A 10,604-nucleotide genomic window follows, 5' to 3' on the forward strand; every position below is an offset into this window, starting at 1 on the left:
GGGCCCGGCGGCTCCCCCCTCGGCGCGGTCTGAGCTCCCGCTCCGGGCCCGGAGGCTGCGGCTCCTGAAGGGGCCCAAAGGGGATGAAGGTTGGGATTGTGGTGGTGGTCGCGCTGCCCCGCGGGGGATCAGCCCTCGGCAAAATGCACCTGTTGGGGAAGCAGCGGGTTAAAGCTGCAGAATGAACAGAACCCGTTCTAAGAACGAGCATTTTGTTTCATGGGGAGGCCAGGAAACTTGAAAACAGCCATCGTTATAAAACGACAGACTTTTAATTTGTTGTTGTGTTTTGTTTGTTTTTTAATAAGCAAATGCAAGTGCGTTTTTTTTTCCTACTTCGACATGAAACTTGTGTTTTCCTTTTGTCACACAGCTCCGTAATTTAAAACCCGATAAATTGACTCCTACAGTGAGATCCTCCTTGATGTTTTAAAGACTTCTTTAAAAATTGCTTCTTCAGTGTGGTCCCAGTCCTGGGAGCTGAGCGAGAAGACATGACAATCAATACTCAGAACGGGAGAAGAGGGTCAAAGAACTGGATAAAACAGGTTCTTTTGTCCAAGTCCTTCAGTTCTGCAATAGTTTCAGTGTGCCCACTTTCAAAGTCTTTTCTGAAAATCACTTTCAAGTACAAGCTGAATATGTAGTTGTAAAAGGGTTTTTTTATTAAGCAAATGCAAGTGCGTTTTTTTTTCCTACTTCGACATGAAACTTGTGTTTTCCTTTTGTCACACAGCTCCGTAATTTAAAACCCGATAAATTGACTCCTACAGTGAGATCCTCCTTGATGTTTTAAAGACTTCTTTAAAAATTGCTTCTTCAGTGTGGTCCCAGTCCTGGGAGCTGAGCGAGAAGACATGACAATCAATACTCAGAACGGGAGAAGAGGGTCAAAGAACTGGATAAAACAGGTTCTTTTGTCCAAGTCCTTCAGTTCTGCAATAGTTTCAGTGTGCCCACTTTCAAAGTCTTTTCTGAAAATCACTTTCAAGTACAAGCTGAATATGTAGTTGTAAAAGGTTTCTTCACAGTAGAAGTCAAGACCTGTTTGTACAAGATCTGGAGAGACCTTTGTTCTCAGTTCCAGAAACTTAGTTAGAAAAACTCAAAGCTTTTGTGGAAGTTAAAATTTTCTATTTTAAAATCTGTATCTCTTCTGTAGCTGTAGAATAAATGCTATTGCAAAATCTCCTTTTTCAGTCTAAGGCCTCAGAAATAATGACTGCATTTGGTTTCTCTTGAGGTAGAATGGTTCAGTTGGAAGGGAACAACAATGATCATCTGGTCCAGCAGGATGGTTTTATGGCATGAAAGAAAAAAAGGTTATGCCTGCTGTATGACTTCACTCATATGTAATTTGGATACCACACTGCAAATTCTGGTTGAATACAGACACCACAATTGCTGGTTAAGTCACTTACGTAAAATATAATTATGGGATCCTAAAAATCAGCTTCCAAAACCAAACACTCCCACTTAATTCAAGGAGAACCTCTACTAATATTCCAGAGGAGGTGGTTGGATATTCAGCATCAAGCAAGAAGTGAAGAACAGGATTTTCTGGTTCTGAGGTCTAAGTCAATTACACTTTTTACAGATGATGCTACACAGTCATCCAGAGGTCAGTGAGCTGTCTGGCATACACAGTCACATGGATCTTCTCTAATATCCACTGGAACACAGGGAGAAATACTTCAAGTTTATGGTCAACCTCAAAAATGAGGTCAGAATCAATCACATTAAATCAGCCAGGACACAAAGATGACAAACTTTCGAGCTGTCAATAAAAGGAACTTACTTCCTACTCCAAGGTAACAACTATTTAATCTAGATTTTCTTTTCTAAAATAAAATTAACTATGCACAGTTAATGAAATACTATTGCTTAGACATAATAGCTGTAATCTAGTAAGAAAAGCTCCTCTGAAAGATTTCACTCCTTGATGCACTCAAGGTTGATTTGAGAAGTTTGGTCCAATAATAACCAAAAGCAAACTGTAATAATAAAAGAAATATCAAGGAGGATGAAGGAAAGGATGTCCATGAAGATATGGAATAGGAAATAAAATGAAAAAGTTTTAAAATCAAATGGATAATTCATTAGCATTGAATGAATAATTAACTCCAGTCTCTTAGACTTGCTGGTCACAGCCATATTCTTGACAGGTGGCACACCTGAACCCAAATTATCATCAGCAGAAAAATCAGTGGCATAAAGTTAGGAAAACATTGCTTTTCAAATCTGGTAAAGGTCTTTCTAAGGTATCCCAGCAGAAAGGGAGGAGCTGGCCATTCAGTTTAAAAGAAAAAGCATCCAAGGTTTTTTAAACTGCAAAGATCCACCTTCGACTCTCAAAGCTGACAGAAGCAATGACAAACCTCAAAAGCATCAAGTGTCAATATTTGTCTGAAATTTAAAGTATCTGTAAGAATGCTACATTTAACAATGTTTATTTGAGAAGACAGAGGGTTGCTTGAGTCATCCTATCAGTCAATCAGGATATGGTCTGTTCTTTCCTTTAACTGGTTTTCAGCCCCGCATCTTGAATACCCAGAGGAAACTTCTTTTCTTCTGGAACTAAGTCTTGAATCAAATTGTCCTCATTTTCTACTGAGATTCGAATTTCAGTTTCTTTTTTCAAGGGGTTTTCTTCTTTGGACAGAGGAATTTGTTCCCCTCTTGAGGAACAACAGGGAGCATTTTCATAACCCATGCTAGTTGAACTAGACTGTTCTGGGAACTGGGAACTGCAGTCTGGGCTGCACACTTTAACAATACAAGTCACATTCACCTGCGTTCCTCCGTTCCCAGAAAGTTCTGTCAAATAAACAGAAAACACATTAAGCAAAGAGGAATAACACCCAAAATAGGACAATTGGATTCTTTTTGCAGTTCTTTGACTTAAAGTTAAAAATAGACACAAAATTATCTTCCCGGTTCACTTAATTTAGGTAAGCTGGTGAGGTTGGTTCTGTAACATTTTAGAGGTTTTTGCTTTCACGAAATCCATGTTATGCCAGAAATAAAAAAACAACATAGAAATTAATACAGAGCCCTGGATCTCTGCCAACTCCCTACTCATCTGCTGCCACTTCAGCTGCTTTTAACAATGTCCTTTTCTCACTGCTCCCTTTGGCTCATGCTCCCACTCACAGGTGAGTGCCTCCTTCACACTGATCCCTCTAGTCTGCAAATACCTCTCACCATTGATCACACTCTCTTAGGTGACATCTTGAAAACAATTGCTTTTTCTTTTCAAAAGCTACTCTCCCTGTTGAAGATGGGTCTGATGTTTCATCCTGCCACTTAAATCTTCTGCTAAAAAGACTCACAACTGACAATCAATTTCAGAAGGTTCTGGATCATTCGGACACATTCTTACCTGAACTTGCAGAGCTGTGTCTGTCTCCACTGTGAAGCTTCCAACCTCCTGCAGATAAATATTGCTGCTGAAATCCTTCTGTTTCTTTCTTTTCATTGTTCTTGTTACTTTCTACACTGACTCTTGCAGACCCAGCTGGATTATGCAGGGAGCTACTGCTGGACTCAGAAGTTTCCAAGAGATGCTGTTCCTCCTGTTCAGAATTGCTGGAGTTTTGTGATCCTGTATTTCTTACTTTTTTGTCACACTCCTTTTCGGTAGAGGAGAAGGGCTGGAACATTTGCAGAGAAATGCAAAACCTTAGTCTTTGTAAAGAAAACACTAACACAGCACTGGTCAGTACCTAGGAAGCTGAAGAAACCACTGACAATTGCTATTTGTGTGGTGATGACTGTAAATAAAATCATACTACATCATTAGGCATTCAACAAAATGAACCTGTCTCCTGAAGGCACCTACAGCACTTCGCTGATCACCAAGGGAGCAGAGGCTCTGAAATCTGTCTTGTGAACCACACCAGTGTTTTACTGCTAATACAGCCTAACCTAAAGTAAGGATGGCACATTACATAGGTTATGTGAGGTACATCTTACAGTCTAGCTCAGGGACCAAACCACCCCAGCTGTATTTCTGCTTTGTTTTCTTCTCCTTGTAATTGGGTAAGTCTGCAAGGTTTCTGTATCCTTTTTAAAGACACAGAGAAGATGGAAAGGTAGGAGTGACACTCACCGAATCTGCTTCTGTAGTTGGTGGAGAATATGTAAGGGCTGCAAGTGAGGAAAGACAGTTCATTAACACTTAAAGTTGTATCAGTTGGAAAAGCTGCTCTCTTAACTAGTCTGAATGATATCCTTTGCTCCTGGAATAAACTCCAAATGTACACTTATTACACACCATCTGAAAATGTTTAAAACTATATTGTATTAGTTTTTTAATGTGACTTAAATTTAGCCAGCAAGCAAAGGCAACTTTCTGCAGAAATATTTTTTCTAGTATAGTGTCAGAGAGAATAGGTATCAATGACAACAAACTATGGTCATGACTGTTTAATGATAGCATTTGATAATACATCTAAATGATCAAGTGAAATTGTTTTACAAGCTCCAGCAGTACCTCAAATGTTGTACAGTTGTTTGGTTCCACTGGGATGTTGTATGTTTAGACAATTTTTTAAGATGTGAGGAACAAAAGAGATCTCAATGGGACATTTGCCTCACTGTGTTCCTGTACTGAGATTAATTTAATTCCATGTGATATAATAAAGATACTTTTACTCTAAATACATATGGAATTCCTGGAGATTTTTTAAAAATTCTATTTTTCTATAGTTGCTGAGCTTATGTGATCAAGCTGATATGCATGAGACTTCTCTCAGTCTCTCTCCCCTTGACGTTTGAACCCTTTGGCCAATTTCACCCCAGTGTAGAATGTTGTCAAAACCTCCTCAGGGTTTCATGAAGCTATAGGTTGCCAGATAGCAAGGCAGAAACCTGTAAATCATCACCTTATCCCCTTGACAAAAAAATAAATTAACTCTTCCATTATTAGCCACCAAAGAATCTATGTAGATTCTATATAGATTCATAGATCTATACATGTTAGTGATCCTTCATCCATAACCAGCCATGAGAAAAGCTTCAGAGAGCTGTCATCTTCTAAGACACTAACATCAGTCAACCACTGGACTCAAACTAGTAGGAAATAAGGTGGCACACTTTCCAGTATTTACAGATCTGCTTGTTTTCACTTCATGAATCTTACCTTTTTTTTTGGAGACTAAGCAATACCCCAAAATAGCAATTATCAGGAGCAATAACAATGGTCCTGCTACTGATCCTGAAAATAAATTTAAAAGATAAATTATTCAGAAGGTTGACCTGACAAAGGAATTATTGTAGTTTTTGTCCATGGCTACAAAAGCTAAATTTACAAGTATCAACTGTGTCTGACATTCACATTTGTTGCCTGTATTGTTGGTTGCCAAGGTCTCATTTCAGTCACCACCACTTCATAATATTTAGTTTTCCTGTCCTGAAAAGTGAGGATAGATTTTTGTCATCAGTCACAAAAAATACCTCTCCATGATAGCAACAGTTTGCTAAATACAAGGCTGGGCAGCCCAGAATGCTCTTAAACATACATGTCTTCTGGGTAGGTTGTGAACAGGAGAGAATAGATCCACACTTGGAATGCTATAAGGGCTTCCTGTCTCAGGAAAAGCTGCCACAAGCCTTCCAAAGACCTCTCACCAGGAGGTTTATGAGCTCAAGCTTGTCTCAGTCCAGATCTAAATAAGAACCTTTTGTACCAGCTTCTTCATAGTAGCAGTTCTCAGGAAATGTCTTGTATAATCTAGTTTGGAGATTTTTAGAAATTTTTCCAGACTTAGAAGGACTGTGGAATGCACTGGGGTAGCACAGGTAAATATTATGCAACTCACTACAAGTAGTATAATCTTGAACTAATTCAGCTGCTCTGAGGTTCTACTTGGGTACAGGGTGATTGGTCTTGGAAAGAAAATGAGAACTAAATATGAACTTACTTCCTAGTCAGACAAAAATTACTCTAAATGAATTAATAGCTCACCAATTATGTGGGACATGTCAGACACAGAGTTTAAAACGACAGGTCGAGTTATTATTTCAGGTTTGTTGGAAGCTGAGCTCTGGGTCAGGAGCAGGTCCGAGACAGTGTGAGGTAGAACTGTGGCAGCTGCTGTTCCTGAGTCATTGCAAACGGTGTCATTGATGCTGTTTCCAGGAACAGCCACTGATTTACAACTGCAAGAAACAAGAAGAGGAGTTAGGCAAGAAAGCAACCCCGTGCACAGCTAAATTAGACAGCAACACTGGCTTACACTCTGTGTGGTGTGCAGCTGCTCTCGTAAGATTCCTCGCCTGAAAACGTGCCAGGAGGACAAGGTTTACATTCCGTATCTGTGCTGTCTGTCCCTTTAAACAAACAGAAAAACTCCGGTTAGTCACCTAGTGAGAAACAAGAATGAATAATCAAGGTCTGCGGTACAGATCCTGGAAGTGATACAGAGACAGTACAGAAAACACAGTCTTTAATTATCACAAAAAAAAGAGTAATTTGAAACACGCAACCCAAACAGAAATCAGAAGCTTAAGTGGCTGTTAATTTCGTGCCCTTGAAAGTCTTTTTCAAAGACTAAGAACCCCACCAAAAGGTTAACATGTGGTACTGCAGACCAAGCTGAGCTTTGTCACTTGGCCCTGACAGGCTGACCACATATTGCATTCTATTGGAGTTCTGTATCTCTTCGAATGATTCTTAATTATTTAAAAATATTGTTCCACCTCTAAGAATATTATTTATCATCTTGAGACATCTCCGTTATCAGAGTGGTGACTTTCCTCACCTAATAAAGCCAGATCAACTCTGCAGGACAGCAGGGTCATCACTACTTACCATAACCAATACTCCACCTGCTTCAAGGATTTAAGCAGGAATTAAATGATCCTGAATCTGAGTCAGTTGTATGAAAGAAATCACATGGGAAAGCAAAACCAAGGAAGATTAAGTTGCATTGGGGAATAAGGTAGTAACAGATTGTAACATGTACCCTTGGATAGGCCTCCTGAGAATACTGTTGCTCTCATTACTGCCTACTTGCCAAGATAATGCTTGCAGTAATTAAGAAAGCATAGCTGTAGTAATTTAAAAGACAATATTCCCGTGATTTACTGCGTTGGAGGCAGATTCAGAAATATTAATACTATTAATACCAAAAAAATAGCCCTCTTCATACACTGAAACTATGTTGTGTGTAGAGTGTTCAGAACTAAATTACCTCTTCTGGAAACTCGGTAACCTTTCCCACATTTTTTATGCATGTGACAAATTGTGCAGGAATTGTACAGTTTGGAAACGCAGTACTCGTTGGGTGGGCAGCTACAGATTCTGTCCTGTGACCTAGTGCATGTTTGGTTCTGCACAAATCCTGTTTTTAAACAAGAAGAAAGAAAAGTGTCATTAGCAACATGTAAAATCATAGCCTGCAAAGTTTCAAGTGAATGTGAGGTGATGTTGACATACCACAAGCTGAAGACAATTTTGCAGCTTCTGGCTCATATACCAGCATAAACCAAACGTGCTACATGCCCCCCAAAATGTCCATTTTCAGCTGACTTTCCTCTCTCTCCCCCTAGGAAAGGAGAAACTTGCATCTGTAGAATTCACACTTGAAACTCTGTACCTGCAGTCATGTTGTGTCCTAACCACACATCTGCACATTTGTGTTACCTGTCCTCATGACTGCAGCATCTGGGGGTCATGCAAGATTTGTAGCCTGTGCAGATCCTGCAACTGTATTTAAAGCTATCAGAGACCTCACTGTAGACATTTGCATCCTGTAATGAACCAGCTTTGTGAAATTATCTGTTTAGATGAGACCAAAAGTCCTTTGGACAACTAAGATTGTATCCTTACAACTTCTATTCCAATGAGTCAAGCAGATAACAGTAACAGTATGACTGAATTTGTTAATGCATGTGATCTGTTAGACCAACATGCAGATGTTGGTACAATGTACTTACTACTTTATATACTGTTAAGCTGCTTTAACAAACTGCACCAGCATGCTCTCCCTGACTGTGCTGCTTTGCAAAAGAAATAAAACCAATATAGGAATATCATAATTGGAATTTGCTGTTGTCAGCTCATCCAATGGCTGGATGCTGGAAATGCAATTACCCATTTACCCCTGTGCAAGTCAGCTCTTAAGCTCCCTCAGCCGGATAGTATAAGCAGGAAGTTATGCTACTGCTGACATTTGTAGCTATTTCAGTGATGCAGTGCCTTAGTTTCCAATAATGTAAGACTGGGGTCACATTTTTAAGACTTGGCAAAGAATAAGGGCCAGGGCTCCTTGCAAGTTTGGGACTATACAAGAACAAACAAGACAAAAAACAAGGACAAGACAAAACCTCCCAGTTGTCTTAGGAGAAAAGACAAGGTTAAACCAAGCCCACTTACTGAGCAGGCTGTTTAAGTAAAATAGTCTCCTTAATAATTCAAGCCTACCTTTCCTGCAGGGTGGTGAGCAAGCAAAGCACTGAGGAGACCAATTCCAGATTTCTGTGTATGTGTTAGGTCTGCAGGGACTGCACTTTGTGTCCACACTGTGACTGCAGCTCTCTGCCTTATAATCACCTATTTAACAAAACAAAAACCAGAGAAAGTATCTCATAACCTGTACAGAAATATCCTGCAAAATAGAATCAGAAAGCAGCAGTAACACTGACAATGCCTCTGGAGCTGCCTGGAGAATCTGTTCTCTGAAAGAAAGGGCCCTGCAGATGAGCCAGAGAAATTATTTCCAAATACTTTAGTTTTCCATGTATTTACTTGAACCTTGCAATTCTGCCATTCACATCCTGGTAGTTACCTAGGCTTCAATTTTTTAATATAAATTGTGGTAAAAAAATTCAAATTTAGAATAACAAAATTAAAGATTTTAGACTTCCTACAACTTGTTGCTCAGAGTATGTTATTCTGAAAAAATAAAATTAAAGAGAAATAGACTGGGCAGTACATACCACAACAGAAAAAGGGTTTACCTATGAATTATCATTTTTCACCCATCATGTTTTTAACAAAGGAAGCTTGACAGATCTACCTAGACATTTTCAGTTAATTCAAGCAACTGTGGCTGCTTCAGCATATACTGGTTTCCTGCTTCAACTTCCGGATGTCTCTGACAGGAACTCAGCATTTCTGGACACAAATTATGTTTGCTCAGCATCTTATGAGACAAATAGGCAGCTTTTTGCTGTGTCTGATGTAATCATGATGATTGTGAAAACTCTATTATTAAAGCACACACATTCAAATTCTGATGAACAGTGTGTCAATTTTACAGATATTTTTTAATAGTCACAGCATTTGATTGTCTTCCAGCTAGACAACAGCAAAAAATTCCATGATCTTAAGATGCATAAATAATCAAAAGGTACTATGGTCATTTGAAAATTGACTAGATTTGGCACTGTGAAGTAATTGTTTGAATTGTAACCTACCTGGAGGGCATTGGCTGCAACATTTATTAAGTCTTTCTTCATAGAATTCAGTGCTGGGATCTTTGCATCGTCCAAACTGTGGTGTATAAGGCATTGAATATTCCTAAGAGAAATCAAAGGAAAGTCATGAGTCACAAGTCCATTTTGGCCCTGGAGTAGAGATTCAAGAGACAAACACTTAAAGATCAGTGCAATTAGAGACCAAGAGACAAACACTTAAAGATCAGTGCAATTATAACCACCTTCCTTTCCAAGACATTGATGTAGGTCTGATGAAACAGAAAGCAGCAGATGCCAAAAAGCTGAAGGAGAATGCACAGTTTATAAGCTAGTTGAGACCATTTAGAGGTTCATCTGTTTTTTAAAGATCTGTCACACTGAACAAAGTGATTTCTCCAGGTTCTATGTTCAAAAGAATGCAATGGAACTATGGGAATAGCATCACATCTGGTCACTACTGCATCCCCAAAGGGCTTAAGTACCTATTCTCAGTTGCCATGATTCAAACAACCTTAGACAAAAAAACAGTGGGAACCTAAATTCTTACCTGTGGCTTTGTGGGGAGAAGCATGTTCTGAAAAGTGGCTAGAAAAGTAGTAGCCTACTCCCTATACATGTTGAGAACCCTATTTGAAAACAAGAATATTGACTTTGCTACTTAATTCCCTCAGGCCTTCTGAGCTGGTGGCAGAGGGAGCTCTAGGTCTAGTGCTACTGCAATACTTGAAGGAATCTGTTTTCAAAGGTCACAGGACACTAAGTTCAGTTCCCTATTGCTCTTACATCCATTACGCCCTCACACCCAGGCAAGATAACCCATCCCTTTAGTCAAAGAACCTGTACTACTGGGACTGTTTGTCCAAAGGAAAAGACATTTATCATTCTAAATACTTTGTGATTCCTTTCTGAATGAGAAAGGACTTGATGTTTTGGAAATGATGTTTCCAAAAACTGCATTTTTGCTGCTTCTGAGAAGGAGCAACTGGCTGCAAGGTTTTTTTTTAAACCCACAAACCTACCTCATATGGCAGGTCAAAAGCACAAGGAACAGTCATGAAATACAGTCTACACAATTTTCAGTTCATATCAGTCAACACAGCTCAGTGACTTCAATGCACAAGTGTCAAAATATTTGAAGACCTGCCACCTGTTCTCAAAGGGAAAAATATACTCACTCAAAA

At 39.3% G+C, this 10,604-nt stretch overlaps 1 protein-coding gene across 1 annotated transcript; it reads right to left on the bottom strand.

Moving 5' to 3' along the window:
• Positions 1 to 2,518: 2,518 nt before the first annotated feature.
• Positions 2,519 to 10,212, bottom strand: TNFRSF1B (tumor necrosis factor receptor superfamily, member 1B). Its single transcript, XM_010005234.1, has 10 exons — positions 10,207 to 10,212; positions 9,424 to 9,526; positions 8,429 to 8,557; positions 7,197 to 7,346; positions 6,240 to 6,333; positions 5,969 to 6,162; positions 5,144 to 5,218; positions 4,112 to 4,149; positions 3,383 to 3,653; positions 2,519 to 2,817 (listed from the first exon to the last, which is right to left on the bottom strand). Exons 1-10 carry the CDS (start codon positions 10,210 to 10,212, stop codon positions 2,519 to 2,521), a joined length of 1,359 nt encoding a protein of 452 aa, XP_010003536.1.
• Between the last annotated feature and the right edge of the window lie 392 nt (positions 10,213 to 10,604).

The sequence above is a fragment of the Chaetura pelagica genome, unplaced genomic scaffold (genome assembly GCF_000747805.2).
Source record: "Chaetura pelagica isolate M959 unplaced genomic scaffold, ChaPel_1.0 scaffold159, whole genome shotgun sequence".
Taxonomy (NCBI): domain Eukaryota; kingdom Metazoa; phylum Chordata; class Aves; order Apodiformes; family Apodidae; genus Chaetura; species Chaetura pelagica.